General features: G+C 35.2%; 1 protein-coding gene across 6 annotated transcripts in view; it reads left to right on the top strand.

The window, feature by feature from the left end:
- COL25A1 (collagen type XXV alpha 1 chain) overlaps positions 1-18,714 on the top strand; it is a 496,864-nt gene that overhangs the window by 403,101 nt on the left and 75,049 nt on the right. For all 6 annotated transcript variants that reach the window (XM_063809725.1, XM_054683262.2, XM_054683264.2 and 3 more), the window contains exons 11-15: positions 4,621-4,674; positions 6,613-6,639; positions 9,095-9,139; positions 16,040-16,072; positions 16,517-16,552. In XM_063809725.1, coding sequence (XP_063665795.1) covers positions 4,621-4,674; positions 6,613-6,639; positions 9,095-9,139; positions 16,040-16,072; positions 16,517-16,552 — 195 coding nt within the window. The remainder of the gene's footprint in view (positions 1-4,620; positions 4,675-6,612; positions 6,640-9,094; positions 9,140-16,039; positions 16,073-16,516; positions 16,553-18,714) is intronic.

The raw sequence follows: 18,714 nt of genomic DNA, 5'->3' as shown, positions 1-18,714 counted from the left end.
AAAAGCCACTCTGTCCCGAGCCAGAGCTTGCTTCTAGTCTCTCCACGCCTCCCCCCGCACCCCCCACCACATACTGCTCCAGCTTGGCAGAGTTCTCTGGTGCATTTTAACTGCATATGCAATGGAGTGGAGTCTCCATTCTGAAGTCTTGCTGTATGTTGACTTGCTTTAATACTGATAGTACTCCTTCCTTGGTTTTAAAGGCTTTTGGTTCATGATGTCTTCTAATAATTAAATAATTTTATAGTTTAAACCAATGCTCAATAGAAACAGAAATATAATGCAAACCTCAGATACAAACTGCGTATGTAATTTTTAATTTTCTGTTAACCACATTGAAAAAAGGTAAAAAGAAACAAGTAATATTATTTTTAATAATATAGTTTTTAAACTCAATATCTATTCAAAATTATCATTTTAACATGACATGAATTAATATTTCAAGAATAATAATATTCACATTTTTAGTGAGATATTTTACATTTTTTTCCTACTAAATCTTTAAAATTGTATTTTGCACTTACGTCCATCTCCATTAGGACTAGCCACATTTCCACTGCTCCATAGTTGCCTGTGGCTGGTGGTACCAATTGGACAACACAGGTTTAGAATCTGCTCATTTTCCAGGTATAATGTATAGGTCCATTCCATTCTCATTCCAATTTCCAGAAAGGAAGACTATCGTGATTGAAGTGATGATGAACAATATTACTGCTAGATGACCTACTTCCTTTGAGCACTCAATATTTGTAAGAAAACCGCATTTCTTTTTATCCTTAACTATTCATTCAAGTTGCCCTTGAATGACAGTACCTGAAATAATTGTATGGCCTTGAGTGATGTTTTACATTAGAGTTCTAAGAGAGTTGTTTTTTTAAAAAAAATGAAAGCAGCAAGCCATCCTTCTTAAAAGTCAGTCGAACTTGTTTTCAGCTTAAAATGGAAATGGCCATTTTGGGATGGTCATACTGGGAACAGCCTTTACATTTAAAGTATAGTAGACAAAACCCCATTAATCTACCTGTGGTTAAGATGTTAGCTGCCGTTTTTCTTTATTACCATCTATGGAATGCCCTCAGTGTTTTAAGTATGAAATTGTTCAGAAATAGATGGATAGATTATGCCACAAACATGAGACCAGCTCCCCCCACCCACATACACACACACGACCTGGTTCCCATTTTTTTTGTTTGTACCTTTCTGATATATTTTTCTGTATATGTACATGTTCACTATTATGTAATAGTGTAACATCATTACAACTTTATTTAGAGGACTCATGATAATAATTTTTGTCCTGATATATTAAAATACATTAATACAATATAAGATGTATGCTTTATTCCTCAGCAAGACTTCTTGTTGTTTTCTATTTATTATGCTTCTTACTTCATGAAGTGTAAGAAAACTTTGCCCCTAAAAATGTTTCATGAACTCAATTAGATGCCACCTAATGTGTATATGTATATGTGTATATGTATACATATATGTATATATTTTCCCCACTCAAAAATAAGCTCTTTGGGCACAGGCACCTGTCATGTCTATTTTATCTTTATGTCTCAGGAAACATTCAGTCCAGAGTAGATCGTATAGTAAATTTTCACTGTCAGTTGAATAATCAGCACCTACAGAATCCTATAGCTTGGCTATGAAACTCAGACTTGTACAGTGGTTTATCGTTTATATTCTTTTCACAGAACCTGGGAAACTAAGTGTGGACAATAACAGAATGCTCTGTAGTCCTTTAATCTAACTTGGAGTATGTGTTTCGTGATGTAACTATTATAAGGGTAAAATGCTATCAGTCATTTTTTCCTTTAGCTTTATTCACTTTTCAGCTGTAAAATTTTGTGAATACCTACTTAAATTATGAACCCATCAGAAAATATTTAAGCTTACAAGTGAAAAATTTAAAATTGAACAACAGTAAGCTCTCATTTGTGCTTATTAAAGTGGCTACAAAAATAATTAAAATTGTGATATTCAATGCTGTTGTGAAAAACCATTGTTGTAAGAAGTTGTGAAAAAGTAACACAGAGTGGATGCCTATAAAAGCAATGCCTATAAAATTTTTTTGAAGTGCCTATAAAAGCAAATAAAACTCAGAACTCTTTTAGAAAGCAATTTAGAAATATGCAGTTAGTGCCATAAAATGTTTCCATTGACTAATAAAACAAGTTTAGATAATTTATCATAATTAAATTATTTGACAGAAAAATGAGTATATTTACAGAGGTATTTATTTTAGTTTATCTTTAATAGTAAAAATTGGAAGAACACGAGTATTCAACAATGTGGGACTGATTAAACAAGTGGTCACACCTGACTTTGATAGATGATTAAACTATTCACAAGACAGTATTCACAAATACTGTGTGAAAACAAATGTGCGTATAAAGATTTAAAAAATCAGAACATCAAGCTATGCAATATGTTTACAATTGCTTGAAACTATGTAACCGTAAATATCAAAGACCAGAAGGAGACAGGACAAAATGAAAACAATTATTATAGAGTGATGGGGATTACAGGTACAATTTTTTGCTGCCTTTTATGTTAAAGATTGGCAACATAAAAAATCAAAGAAAAGAAGGAGATCAAACTTTCATCCCTCAATGTTCATATATTAAGGAGAATGTTATGCAGATACCTAAGCAACATTTCTCTTCCTTGCTTCAAAATCTCAGCATGAATTTTGTCCGGTTCCAGGGGCTTAACCATTTTTTTAAAAAAAAACTGTGGCTACCATGGTTATTCTTTGAAAGTCTAAACAATGTTTGTATTGTTTCCTGGCGGCATCTCTTATTTGCATGAAACCATGAGTTATGATATTAGTGCTTCCTGTTGTGGATTCTTTGAAGCAAGCAGACTCCATAGGTCTTTTTCTGTTTGCACAGTAAATGATACTCCTTTTTCAGGGTGTATTCTGTTTCCAAGTTCTTAACCTTTGTTATGTACAAATGGCATATCAAAATCTTCCCATAATGACCATCATTATTCTAAGTCAACATTTTTTCCCATTTTACTAAGGAAAGTGCAAGAGTTACAATTACAGTGTGACTTTATATAGGAAGCAGATTTTTTTTCCAGGAGGTTAAGACTTTAGCAATTTTAATAATCCACTATAATAGTAAAATACTTTTCGCTGTTCTAGATACTACAAGCTTCACATTGCTTAGTTTATCTGGTAGATATTAAAAAATCATCTCTATGTAGGTTATATTTAATTCAGGTTTCTACACATTCTGACAGTCATTTATAAGTGGGACTATAAACCAAATAATAATTAAGATAGAAATATTCATCATCTACTCTCTCCCAATTCCTAGATACATTCATTCACTTATCAGTGTAACATGGTGTTAAGAGCATACCTTCTTAAACCATGAAGGTTCAAGTCCTGACTATAGTTGTATAAATCTGGACAAATTACTTAACTTCTCTGTGCCTTAGTTTCTTTGCCTGTAAAGTAGAGATAAAAATAGTACCTACCTCATAGGAATTTATGAGAATTGAGTCAATGAATATAAAGATCCTGGCACTTAAGAAATGTTACTATTATTATTAATATATGTTTTTGAAGCTGAGAACATAAATATAAAAGTGACAGAATTCTTGCCCTCCAGGTGACTTAGAAAACATTCTCAAAAATCAATTAAGTTTGCAGTGAACCTAAAACTGCTCTAACAATAAAGTCTATTTTTTAAAAATCAACCAAGGAGCAACTTTACTAGCCTCAATGGAAAGAAGAAAGTTGTCCAGTAATTGGAGCACACAGTGAAGGGCTTTCAGAATGTTTTAAAATGAGAACAGAATTCTAATTGCTGTAAGTTTGAGCCACATGGAAGCATAAAGGCCCAAAGTATCTTTTCCTTGTTTCTGGGCACTTCAGGGAGCTTTGTCTCTTTGGAAAACAATTGCTGGTTCAGAGTCTTGAAAGACTGGTATACATCATCATCTTTCTGAAATAGGAAATTTTTCTAGCCTAATAGCCATCATCTTTTGCCCAAAAGCCTATCATTCAATATGGCAATGAGATCCATAAGTCTGAATGTTTTATTCTACTTATTTTTACAATGAAATTGGAAAGAAAAACCAAATCTGTTTTTAGTGTTTACTTTTGTGTCAAACGTGTCTAAATGAATTAAGTAGGTGTTCAAAGATGTGTATGTTCTTCAAGATTTAGGTTTGTAAATGTTCATTTAAGTCTAATGTGAGAACAGAATGATTTATTCTTTCTTTTTCTGAGCTGATGAATCACTTAAAAGTTTTTTGCCAGGAGAGTCTTATATTTTCAGTTGTCTTTTACTCATTCAAAAAATATTTATTTGATGTTCACAATGTACCCAGCAACATGCTAGATGTTAATTTCCACTGGTAAGTTGCCTCAGTTTTCTTAATGATGAGAAGACTGAACAAAGGAAATTAACCCCGTTGTATCCTTGCTCCATTACATGCAGCGTTTTGGACCATGGAAGCTAACTTGAATTTAAACTAATAGTCACTTATTCTTTATCTATTTCTAGAGAATTATTAGATGGCTGTCTCCTCTAATGATCCATGTAATGTATTGATTTTGTCTATTTTACTTAGTAGTATCTATTTTTCTATTTTGAGGGTGAGCCCGGGTTGCCTGGAGCAGTAGGACAGAGTGGAATACCAGGACCTAAGGTTAGTACAAATAAAGCCAAGCAGAATCATTTGACACATGAATTGTCAGGAAATTGTAAGCTATTATTTAATACTATTTTTAACAATCTCACCAGTTGCACTTACATGGGTATTTTGTGAATAGTGTAATATGCTATAGTATAGAACTTTGTTACTAATGAATTAATTATATTTGTGATTCTCATTAGTATTAAATGCAGAAAAATAAATGGGATGTGATCATCTGACATCTTTATTCTGAGATACTTAAATAACATGAGTAGGCCTATGTTTCCAATATGGCTGTTGTCATTTTACCACTTAATGGGTATATAAAAACATAGGTCATGTCCATATTGCCTAAAATTTTTATATTTACATGCCTTACTAAAGATGACATTCACTATGGCTTTTCCCCAAGATTTGGCCACCTCCAACTCTTACACAACATAACCAGTTAATCAGATGAAGGCAGAATAAAGATGTTTAAAATTTAAAAATGGATGTAGTCTGAATTACTAAATAGGGAAAAAATGTAATGAAGATTTTTTTATTCCAAGTCTTCTTTGTTTCTTAAAAAAATTGAATCAGTTAAATATAAAAAGATTGGGGACAATTTAGTTTAAATCAAGCAGGCAGCCAAATCCCAAATCCTTTGATGAGTGAACATCCCTTGAAGTACAAAACTAATGTTTAATCCCATCAGCTGTGCTGGTGTGTATTCGTACCCACAGATGCCTGTCAGCTGATTTTACAGATCATTTGCTATTGACAGGCGCCTAGGACAGACCTTAAATTTATAGACCTGTTCTTTGTCCTGCAGGAGAGGAAAGAAAATATTCCTTCTGGGACTCTAGCTGTTTTCCTGTCTTCTTCTCTCTCTTTCTCCATGCTAAAAAGCCAAACAATGGGAGTTAATGCTTAATGCATGTTCACAGTGCTATTCTGGTGTTGCCTAGCGACCATCAGGATGGGTGTTGAGCAGTGAAGGTGACCAGAAATGCAGAAAGCCAAAGGGTCAGATTGAGTTCCAGAGAAAAGAGTCTTGCTTCCAAACTGACTTCTGCAGTGGGTTATAAATTTAAAAAAATACAATAATTGCCTTATTTCATTTTTTTTCCAAAGCAGTCTGATCTTATGGCAACATTCACTCAAGCTTTTCATAGGAAACTATTATCATAATGTATATGATTTACTTTAGGACTCCTACTCTCCTGCTCCAACCTCTGTCCTTTCCTGGGTAAAGTGAAAATGAGATTCTCTTCAGGGCACCATTTTGCATTTTAGTCCTCATGCTATCCAGGTCATCATTTTGAATAAGGACATCATTCCTAAACTCACTTCAATTCTGCCCCGTTCTAGTGTCTTTCCTTAAGGTGCCTCCTAAAATAGACCTGATCTGGAACATGCTCTTTACCAGAAGCTAAAGAGAGTTTATGACATTGTAAGGGGTTCAAGATTAGGACTATTTATGATCATGTTAGGGCAAGACAGATTGGGTAACTACCCTGGCACCCTAGACCCTGGAAATGATCTATGAACCAGGGAATGCTTTGAATAAAAGGATTTTCAGAAAAACATGCTAGTCCACCTGATTAACTCTGAGTTTAAGCAGAATGAAAAATTGTAGGCTAAGAAGCCTCTCAAGATATTGAATTGCCACACCATCATTCTCCTTAGTGCTCCAAAAGCCAGTTTCTGGATGATAATCTTCAAAAACATTTCTTTAGTGCTATAAAAGCAAAAAATTAAGATTACATTTGATGATTGATATTCATACTCAAATTCTCCAGGAAACTCATTTTATCATTTGTTTTCGTATAGCAACTGCATGTAGCCAAAATAGAAAGTGTCATGCATAATTTACCTAGTAAGTTCAATATCTGTTTTGTTTAATAATGATAATAAAATTAGTTGTTTTATGATTTGATGTCACCCAATCTCTGTCCTTTTGCTCAGGGAGAACCTGGAGAACAAGGTGAAAAGGTAAGAATGATTCTGCCTGTATTTCTCTCTCCCTACTCCCCACCACCAGCATACCAAAGAAGTATTCAAACTAAACTATATGCATGAATGGATGGGTGGATGGATGGATGGGTGGGTAGATTAATAGGTAGGTAGGTAGGTAGGTAGGTAGGTAGGTAGATATAGATATATAGATATATAGATATAGATATAATGACTCCTGTGTTTTTTCAAACTGTTAATTAGTGGAAGGAGGAAATAGTGTGATTCTTATGTATAGACAAAAATTTGGGTTAAAAAAAGTTTTAAAAAATAAAGAGAAAGGTGCCGATGTACCTTCAGAACAAATATTTAATAATGAAGAGAAAGGGAGCAAATTTAAACATTCTGTGTCAGGCTTTTAAGCTTTTAAATGGGTTTCAAAAATCCTTAGGCCTGCAAAATCTGGTCTGCCTACTTGCTAATGCCATTCTAATACTTTTCCAAGCACCCACATCTCTCTCTACTGCTTCTAATGTCACTAGGTTAAAGGGATACAGATGTTTACCTGCAGCAATTATCTGAAGGTTGCCCACAAAGAATTCCCATAAAAACCAGAAAGAGAAACAGGAAAAGCAGAGTGTTAAGTTACTCCTAGACTCTTTTTCTTACTTGGGCCTGTCCTGATTATTTTTAGGCTCTGATTGCATATTACGATACTTATTTTCCTGGTTCTCATGCTACTTATTTTAATAGTGTTTGAAAAATATGCTGAGTAGGAAACTACCAAGTTACTACATCATGCTCTTTGTAAGTGATATGGTCTTTCTGACAAACCAGTATTATAACCTCTCATCCCAAAAGAAGTTTATGTAAAGATCAAGAAAAATTATTAATTATAACTGTATTTTTCAACATTGTAAAGAAAAAAAACCATTTATTTAATGGAGGGGGAGCAAAATACGTGGGTGGAAAGGGCAGTTTCCTGAGGGGACAGCTCAGTTAAACCCTTCACTTTGCAATTACTCTGAGCCAGTTTCCCTACTAAGAAGGTTGGTTTGTTTGTTTTGTTCTGTAATAGAGGGATTTTTGTGCAATTTTATAAAAAGCATGCAAATCAACTGCCTATCAAAGATCCCTCATAACACATTACTAGGACATTTATTTAGCATCTAATCAGTTCATGGTAATTAACCTGAAATTAATTAGTCACTGGGTGACTCTTTTGTGTAGAAATTAGGAGGGAAAAGGAGCAGTATCAGCACCATACCAGGCGTTCATCAGAGAAAGTGTCCCAGGCTCTTGTGGCCTGCCGCAGTGTATTTGTCACCATAAACAAATGCCCAGGCAGACTAACTTCATGCTTATTTGAAAGAATAAAACAAAATACAGAGAAAAAAGTGAAAGTCTGCCTTCCCAACTTGCTTTCTCCCCCCTCCCAAGAAAGTTATGATCAATAGTTTCTGTCCTATTTTAAGAAACTTTTTGAGTAGTAGAAAAGTGACTGCATTCCAGCCTATGGAATATGTGAATAGTAATGCATTGTTATCATTAATAGCTTATGATGTGCCAGATACTGCCCTAGTTGCTTTACACACAGTGTAGTACTTATTTCTTATAACTGTGTAAATTATCCTTTCTATTACATTGCACAGGAGAAACCTGATGCAAAGAGAATCTCATTTGCCCAGTAGGTGCTGGAACTGGTCTGTCTCCCTGGCTCCAAAGTCCATAACATTTCCACATAACATATTGTAAGACTTATATTGAAGAATTCAGAATTTAAGGAAGATAATAAACGAATGCTTTATTTCCCTAATGCATTGCTTTGTAGGCAGAAAAGAGATGTCAGTGAGGGAACAGGCATAGGAAGTCTCAAAAATAACAACAAAAAAAGCATAAACTATGATTTTTAAAATTTTTCTAGTAAAGCATAAAACATTCATTTCACAAATGCAAACCATGTAGGCCCAGATAAATAAATATTCAGTCCACAGGTTTTGAGGGCCCTGTCATGTACTTTGAGGCCCTGGAGATTTTGAGATATGCTTGAAGACAGGGCAGGATTTATACAGATGGAAAGGGAAAGAGAGGGGAGGGATCCAGGTGACAGGAATGATATGAAGAAGGCCTCAGAGTTGGTAAGGCCCATGGCATATTCAGGGAACTGACAGGAGAAAGCCTTTGTTTGCGTGGAGCTTTGAGCAGAGACAGAATTAAGAAGGCTTTAAGTGCCCAAATAAGGCATTGGAAGACAGATAAGTGTTTTCTGTTAATACTGTGGAATAGTTTAAAACTGTTCAGCCATGTTCGTTGTAGTAAAATTTCTTTTATTGATATCAGACAACTGGTCAAGTATAAATACATTAGCTCTATAGAGCATTTGCAACAGATTTTAATATATAGTGTTCATGAAAGAAAGCTTAAAATAATGAAAAATATTATCTGCTTAACCTCACCAATGTATTTTACATGTGTCACTTTCTCACCTCCTCAGGGAGATGCTGGAGAGAACGGCCCCAAGGGTGAGACAGGCGAAAAGGTACAGTTTTGTAAGACATGAAAGGGTACATATGTGAGCAAGAAATATACTTCAAGTTTATGAAGATGGGGGATTTTTAGAGAGATGAGTGAGAGTTGCTTAATATGAAAAGGTCAGAGATCATTCTCCAAGATTAGAAAACATTTAAATATTTGATTTATAAAAGGTGATTATTCCACAAGCTCCTATCCACAAATTAAAATATTTTCAAAGTAAAATGATATATCAAAAATTATAGAAAATGTGTAGCTAAGTTTTCAGTAATATGGCTTTCAAGGAATTAAAACACTTATTCATGTGTAAATGGGACGCTCCCTTTATGCGCAGGCATATGAAAATAGAGGCCCTAAAGTGATTCAGTTTGTACCAGTTTCAGGAGAGAACATGTCAGAGGATTGGAATGAGATTTACAAGTTTGAGGCCGGGCATGGTGACTCACGCCTGTAATCCCAGCACTTTGGGAGGCTGAGGCGGGTGGATCATGAGGTCAGCAGATCGAGACCATCCTGGCTAACACAGTGAAACCCCGTCCCTACTAAAAAAATACAAAAAAATTAGCTGGGCATGGTGGCAGGCGCCTGTAGTCCCAGCTACTCAGGAGGCTGAGGCAGGAGAATGGCGTGAACCCGGGAGGTGGAGTTTGCAGTGAGCTGAGATCGCACCACTGCACTCCAGCCTGGGCGACAGAGAGAGACTCTGTCTCAAAAAAAAAAAAAAAAAAGTTTGATTATAAGGCTTAAGAATGATATATAATGGACTTTGGGGACTTGGGGAAAGTATGGGAAAGGGGGTGAGGATAAAAGACTACACATTGGGTATAATAGTGTACATTGCTTGGGTGATGGGTGCACCAAAATCTCGAAACTCGCCGCTAAAGAACTTATCCATTAACCAAACACCACCTGTTCCCCCAAAAACCCATTGAAATCATAATTTTGAAAAGTTTGATTATAAGTTAATGTCACTTGATTAGACCCTCTAATGCAGTCTTGAAAATTTACCTCAATTCAAATTCCACTAAATCTGGGTATTTTGTCAGGCTTCATATTCAGTCCTGGGGCAAAGGGTCTTTTAAACCATTATTAGCATTTATACTGCAGTAGTCTTGTGGCTTGTCTTCTGCCTCCTCTCTTCATATTTTTCCTCAGTCTATCGTGATAGCTTTTGCTTGGATTCATACTTTATAGATACCTCTGACAGAGGAGGATGTTATACTTCACTTGTGCTATGTGTTAAAGATTAAGAAGATCTTTTAAGAAATTGAAAATAGAATAAAGTCAGATGGGTTTTAATTTAAATCAAGCTAAGTAGTTGAGTGATGAAGATTTATTTATTTAGCCTTACAGTTGAGACTAAGACTATTCCACTTTGAAAATTACTACAGTACAGATGGATAATGGTTAGTCATAAAAACATAGCTGCAAAATAAAAAGAAATTTATCTTTTTTCTTCCCGTAAATATTAATATAAATATGGCATGTGTGGTAGGAATGAATTAATGTCACCAAGTAGCAATTATATTCATATTCGAGGAGTCTAGAAATTAGAGTGGGCTCAGTTTCTTATAGATCTGTGTTTCTCAACCTCAGCATTATTGACATTTGGGGCCAGATAATTCTGTGTTACGGGGCCCTCAGATGTTTAGCATCATTTTTGGCCTCTACTCACAAGATGCCTATGGCACCTCCAAGTTGTGACAATCAAACATGTCTCCAGGTATTGTCAAACGTTACCTGGGGGACAAAGCCACCCACAGTTGAGTATCACTGCTGTAGGCCCATTTAATTTATCTGCCAAATTTAAGTATCATGCTGCAATCAAATATGGCATGAATCTGTTTAATACAAATGAGACCAATGGTATACCCTGATTACTCTCAAAGTCAAAATTTGAAATCCTAAATATATAAACCTGGTGTTACATCTAACTTGCTTGTTTTTGCTTAAAAGCAGAAGTCAGTAAAGTGCCAGAACATAAATATTTTAGATTTTGTGGGCCATGTGGTCTCTGTCACAGCTACTCAACTCTGTTGTTATGGCATGAAAGCAACCATAGACAATACATAAACAAGTGAGTAGGCTGTGTTCCAATAAAACTTTATTTCTGGACAGTGAAATTTAAATTTCATGTAATTTTCATGTGTCATGAATTATTATTGTTATTTTGATTTTTAAAAACCATTTTTAGCTCCTGGGTCTTGCAGGTGGCCAACTGAATTTGGCCATAGTCACCAACCTCCGCTTAAAAGAAAGGAAATATTCTACACAGAGGGCAATTTTTTTCAAGTGAAAAAAATTTATACTACGTCTGAACAATGCCTATGTGGATTTATGTAGAGAATTTTATGCTTAAAAGATGTCTTTTTAAAGTTTCATTTTTGGAATGTAGGCCAATAATTGTTTCTTCAATCATATTGTAAAATTAAATTTTTTGAAATTTAATTTTACAATGGTAAAACAGCTTTTTTCTTTGAAAAGACCAAGTTCATCTCAAAGGAATACTGTTCTTATTTTATATATTAATGCAAATCATTTACCATACTGACTCACACATAATAAACTCTCAATAAATATTAGCTTTTCTTCCCACATGGAAATTGAAATCAACTAGATTGTTATTCTTTTTTTTATCAAAAAGTTTTATTAGTCAGCTGAAATTAAGTATAAGAAATACTTCAGTTAAAACGGAAATCATTTCTATAAACCTTCAATGGGTCTAAACAGGGGATTGTAAATAGGAATCTGTAATGTGTATAATATGTAATCCGACCTGTAGCATTTATCCCAAGAATGCTGTAATTGGAATATAATTTTTGATGTGTTTTTTAAACATTTCCTGCTTCTGTCATATAATTTGTTTCCAGCATGTTGGAAACACTCTTCTCATGGCCTTTGTGTTCAGTATGTGAAACTCATTCATCGTTTACCAAGTTTGAGATGTAAAAATTTTTAAAAATCCTTCTTTACTGCCATTGATGTAGTAAATTACGTCATTGATTGACTTTAATAGGATTTTTTTTTCCTTTTGATTCAACTCAGCGCCTTTGGATGGTAAAGTAATCTAAACCTTTCCAGACTGGTCATCTGGAAATACTGTGGAACTATAAAAACCACTAGGCTGGGTTTTCTCTGTGGCCAGCAACTTCAGCACACTCTGGCCTACAACCATGGTACACCCTAGATTTAAGAGCGTAAACCTGCCAAAGACGGAGTTCAGTCATGCGTAGAGTTACTATTGAAGGATTATGTCCCACTCTTTGGAGTGTTAACCCCACCAATAAATGTAGAAATTGATTTCTTATCTATTTTCCCCTGTGCGAAATGGGGTATTTGTGCTGCACACTAAATGGTTTGGCCACATCACTCTACTCTTCACAATTCTGTCTGTTGGTTCAAAAGCTCTGCCTTCACTTTCTTAGCATTACCTGTTTTTTTTTCTTTGCTCCCCTCTCCCCCATTTCCATTCCTATGTGTATTCACACTGTCTTCATCTTCATACTTCACATCTACATAGCAAAGATGCATGTATGAAGTATGAAGTATGAAAATGCGTCTTTGACTTGCATCCTCTGAGCCTTTTCAGAAGCCATATCATATTTGGAGCCAACCAAACTGTCTTCTTTTCATAAAATCACACCTGAAGGCCTATCCCAGTTGGCACTCCCACCCTAATTGGTACCGGGCCTTCCCTAATTAGCACACATCATTCCCATAATTTAGAATACTATTGCTGTCTGTCCTCCGCCCCCTGACTCCTCATCACCACTTCTCTACTTTCTAATATTACTCATTCTTCAGTCCGCTGTAAACTTAATTTATAAGTCATTTCCCCGGAGCAGCCTTCAGTCTCCTCTGGATTAGGTAGGTCACCTGCTATATTCTCCACAGCACTCTTTATAATTCCTTTGATAGCCATGCATTTGCTTATCGTGTCTTCTGTGCATGCATAGTGACACAGACTTTTCCAAACATGACAGTCTCTTTCTACACCAGATTTCAAAAAAAAAAAAAAGGAAAGAAAGAAAAAAATGAATTACCTTTCATGCTTTCCATCAATAATATTTTTGCACTACATATATTAGAAAATGATCATTGTAATGCAGGACAAGGACAAGGATTATAACTTCATTGTTCACTGTTATCTCCCAGCTCTCAGCATCTATTAATAGATATGTCTGGCACACAATTAGTGCTTGCTAAGTATTTGTTGAATGAATTAATGACTGATAAAAACAAGTCACTACATTCACTTCATATATCCACATGTGCCTTATTAACACACACATATAATTATCTGAGTGTTGTTTTGAAAATAATCACAAACAAAAATGGAAACTGTGCTTGAATGAAACATAGTAAAGTCAAATTCATTTATCTCAAGTATCTTCTCATAGTATTTCCTCATCTATAACTTACCCTGTAGAAATTTTTATTTCCAAGCCAACTGACTTATGAAGCTAAGAGTATACTTAAGATGCAGTTGGGGTTTTTCCCCCTACTTTAATCCAGTATTCATTTTCACTTTGTGGGGAAGGAGGATTATAAACACACACTGTTTTATTTCCACTACTTGCAGCATTATCCTTTAAAATGTTTAACTTATGACTGTCTTCCAGCAGTCATGTTACCACTTAAAAGTTATAAAAATTCCATGAGATTTCACAGTTCTAAGTCTTTAAAAAAGAAAAAAAAATCACCCTTAGTTGTCCATCAAATGGAACTGCTCAGATTTCCACAAATATATTGGCCTTTCAAGAAACTGCCTTTTTCTTTCCATCCACTTTTTATGAGAACTAAATCTAGTCTTTATTCACATTAGGGATTATCTGGATGCTTTTCATTAAGATATTGAATTCAACTACAATTAATACAAGCAGCTTCTTTGTATTTACAAGTTTACTACAACCTTTATGTCCTGTTGTCAAAATGAAATAAGCCAACAATTTTTTTGTATTAAAAAAAAAAAACCTAAAACACGGCAGTAGAATTTAGGAAGCCCCAAATTCATTTAACCTCTAGCTGCTTTGATATCCTTGTTTATTAAATGGAAATAGTAATATCTGCCCCCTTTATTTCATGAGAGTTTTGTGAGGTTTAAATGAGATAAAGTAGGAACTTTGTAGAGTCAAAATTGCTTTTATGAATTCAAAGATATTATTGTATAAAATATTGCAAACCTGATTCATTGGTACTGATGGCTTTCAGACTTAATTTAGTAGAAATAAATATTCTTTTTATTGGACATGTTGCTTCCCATTTGGAACTCAATTGGATATTAATGATTGGCAAGAGAAATCAGTCTCATTCTACAGTAAGACAGTATTAGGGTCCTCTTGTTTTTTATGTTTAGTTACATTTTAATTTTCAACAGGAGGAATAGCAATTATAGATGTCAAAGAAACTCACATAACTATCGGTTTACTTAACAAGCTAATTTGCTATTTCCTTCTCTTTCATAAGCGTTTTTTTCCCCCTTCCTGAAGAATTTACATTTTGATCCTTGACAATTAACCTGTTTAAAAATTCTTTTTGAGATTTGTTCATTCGTTCACCTTACATGTATTGAGCATATACTATGGGCCCGGGAACTGAATAAAAATAGATCCAGAATCTGCTCACATGCAGCTAACTGTCTAACAGAGAGATAGACAATGAATAGGCAGGGAACATAAATAGCCAATTAGAAAGTGAGCTGCGGTGGACATGAACAGAGCATGATGCTACGGAGTAAGATGTGTGCATGAGGGGCATGCGTCTGATGTGTCTAGGCTGGTTGGTGAAGGGGTCTTTGAGGCAAAGCCAGCCATGGGCAGAGGGGAGAGAAATTTAGGGAGCTGGGCAAGTGGCCCATGTACAGAGGCCTGAGGCCTTATGTCTGTCTCTAAAAGAGATTGATGAGCAGCTTCTGGAATCTAGAACAAGGAAATGGGCCCCCGGAGCTCCTTGAGCATTTGTACAGATGAGACAGCTGAGGAAATCCCAATATGTGCCTCCCTCCTGTGGCTGTTTCTATTTTCTTGACAGTCTCAAATAACCTTTTCTTTTTCCTTCTAGTGTATTCATGAGACAGAGAGGGCTAGAAGGAACTTGAAATTCTAGGCCCTTTGCTGACTTCATTTCAGAAATAAGCAACATTCCCAGCTACCCTCCATATTATTTTCCCCATTAGTTCCTCTCTGCTTATTTATAACACATTTGCTTTAGAGAAGTATTCACCCTCAGTGAAATCTGGCTGGAACACAGTGCCTTATAAAAAAACAGATTCTCAAGACTTTCTCTCAGAGCTCACATGTGTCCCCCTCACCCACAAGTCATCCATCATCCTGTAACTTCCTGGTGCCTAAGTTACAATGAAATAAGTGTAAAGCTGGAAAAAACGTGCCCATTGTAACTGTGACAGTGCTTTATGAGGAAAACAAACTGATCTGCTGCGTGGCTTTTTCTAACTCGACATCATTAACCTCTGACTTCATCTGTTGAACCTTGACTTGCTGAAGAGCAAAAGGGTCAGGGAACTCCCAGTAAATGATAGCTGATGGCACTAATAAATTCCAGGAATAGAGAAAGCCAAAAGTTCCATATCCCTAAATTGTAATTTATTGCTTCACGATGTATTTTTAGCACTGTATCAAGGGAAGAAATTCATGTTTATTTCACGGAATGTAGTCCTTATGTATCTGCATGCGAAGTAAACCCAGTTTTTAGGAAGTACATTGTTTATCTTGGAAATTGTTGACATCTTAACAGCTGAGATATTGGTACAAAGTCTTATGGAACGTAGTTAGGCCCATTAGTCATGAGGTACCCTTTGAGTACCTGTGTTGGTGATGGCTCTGTGAGTGCTTGTGATGTTTCCTATTCCCGTAACTTGTGAGATAATCTCTCCTGGGTTTCGTTTTAGGGTGACCCTGGATCATCTGCTGCAGGAATTAAGGTAACTATAACCTTGCAAGTATTTGTACTCCAGGAGTTACAGTTCTGATTTTTATAGGCCTCTACTTTCTCTCCCTTTTTAGCAACTTTGATGGTTGTAACTCTGTTCTTATTCTCCTGCAATAACTGGGCTTCCAAAAACAATAGGGAATATCTGTGGGAAATGTGATGAAGGTTTAAATAAGAAGTCTTGCATTCTCTTCCCTTTCTGATTGGTTTTTATGGAAATGTGATTTATATGTGATCTATAGCTATATTTACAGCAAAAAAAAAAAAAAAAGAAATCCGTATGTCTAGTGAGATGTAGAGTCGAAGGATAAAGGAAATAAAAGACATGTGGTTGAAGAAGGGGGCTAGGCCATCCCTGTGATGGTGCCCAGAGGTCTAAGTGTTTTAGAAAATTCTTGTAAGACTGTCTTTTTCATCTTTGGTTTTCTTTGGCCAGGGAGAACCTGGGGAATCTGGTCGTCCAGGGCAAAAGGTAATATCTCTATCTCTAGTGTGTTCTTACTGTCTCATATTCACCATTTTGTATCTACCATCCACTGTGTAATATGAAAACAATTATTACAAAATGATGCGGCTTTCATGTTTTGCATTACAGAGTGTTATTGTTGTTTTGCATTTTAAAAGATCTTGATGATGACCATAGCACAATGTGCAAACAAACTTTATATATGTAAAAGATGCTTTGTGAAATAAAAGTCTGCATATACTTAGCTGTTTGAAACTCACAAAGATTAGGTGGGTTGGAATGCCAACAATGTATCCTGCATGCTTCATGGTAATCTGCATGTTTCTATCTTCTTTTAAATAACTTTTTAATAGAAAAAAATGTCTATAATTGGCTGTGTTGCTTTGCTGTTTCTATCTAACTGTCATTAAACTGTCTCAATAGTGATGGACAATTCTTTATGAATTATATTCCTTTTCCTATCATTGCAAATGCTTCCATACTGATAATTTTTTATGTGATTTATATCTACTTGTGCCATGACTGTTGTTATACACACTAAGTTTGTTAATGAACTAAATTTTAATTAGAGGCACTAGCCATACCATTTTATGGATACATTAGTTTTTGTTTTTTTATTTGTATGTCACTTTAGCAATAAATTAGAAGACATGCAGTGAATATGTTTAGATTCATACTCTCATTTGAGTCTGAAACAGGAAACACATGCTAGCAGTTTATCGTCTGAGCATTTGGATATCAATGCCCATACAGTCAGATTTTAGACCACAGATGTAGCTAGCAAGTAAATGTGGATTCTATATTAGGTTAAATCTTTTAAAGATCATGACTCTGCCTTTGTCTAGCAGTAGCTGATGTTGTAGATAAACATATGAATAGAAAAATAAAATTTACCTATTAGCAGAAAAGGGAAGAGAGAATAAATCCCTTCTTGTATTTTGGAACCTGAAGATGTAGTAAAATAAGGTTTCCAACTTCTTGAAGTCATTGAGAGGATAATTGCTTCATTTTAAACACTTAGGGTGGACATAATTTTTGAGGAGGTCTTTCACATTCTTTTAACATTTCTCTAATTTAAAAACAGATTTTTCTCTCAAAACTAAGAGTCTAAGCAATGACTCATTAGGCCCAGTTTTAGGTAAAGTTGAGACTCTTTCAAAGAGCCTAGCAGAACTTTGCAAAATTTACTATTTATTTTATAAGATTTCCTATCAATTCTCTATTTAAGAAATTTGGAATTAGTGATACAGAGATCCATGGTCTGCTTTGGTTTGAAAAAGCAACTGATCTTCTCAGACAATCTAATTTTAGGTCCCTTAGTCTTTCAAATTTAAAGGCTAAGTTTTTACTGCTCTCCAAGTCTGTGTTTTGCTAAAAAGTCTGTAAGACAGTTGTGTCTCTAAAAAATAAACCAAAACAAACCTGCTATAATCTCGTATAGTTTACACTGTTTTCAGAGTGGAATATTCAAATAGATTTTCAATTACTTAATAAAACATTGCCTTATCATAATGATTACTTATAAATACAGTTTAGATTCATTCTGGAAGTTTATAGATTTACTCATGGGAACACTGGATTTCCTTTGCATTGCACTAAAAACCAGTTTTAAACTATATTGAGAGAAGGGGTAGAATCCTTAAAGTCTTACAGTCCTCCTGAATGAGTATGTGCCCTAAAGTGAGCATCATCTTTTTCATTAATATTTAGGCCAGATTCTACCCTTTGATACAATCCCACTTTCCCACAATATTATGACTTCCTTTGTCTAATATCGGGACTTGGCAATACTTAGCCCAACACTGATTTAAAAGTAAATTATGTCCATGCTTGCTGCTGATGTAGATTAGAAAAATAAACTGAACTGAGTACAGAATCGCTTCAAGAGATCTTCCACGGCATTTTCCTCTCCATTGCAGAACCATGCTGGGGGTTCATTGGCGCTTAGGCTCCTGTGTCAGAGACACTCCCAGAAAAGTACAGAATATTGTGACACAGCAAAAAGCTCATCAGTTAGCTTTCCACCGTGTGGTCTTTTTCAGCATGAGAGTTTGAGATCTAGAGTTATATTCATAATGTAGGAATAATTCCATTGGATTTTCTTTCTTTTATAGCCTCAAGAGTTTAGTATGTGATTGATGTGTGAGTTGGAGTGTATATATGTGCTT

Source organism: Pan troglodytes, chromosome 3, assembly GCF_028858775.2.
Source record: "Pan troglodytes isolate AG18354 chromosome 3, NHGRI_mPanTro3-v2.0_pri, whole genome shotgun sequence".
NCBI classification, from domain to species: Eukaryota; Metazoa; Chordata; class Mammalia; order Primates; family Hominidae; genus Pan; species Pan troglodytes.
Note: the sequence above shows the minus strand (reverse complement) of the source record. Positions and strands in the feature narration are given on the sequence as shown.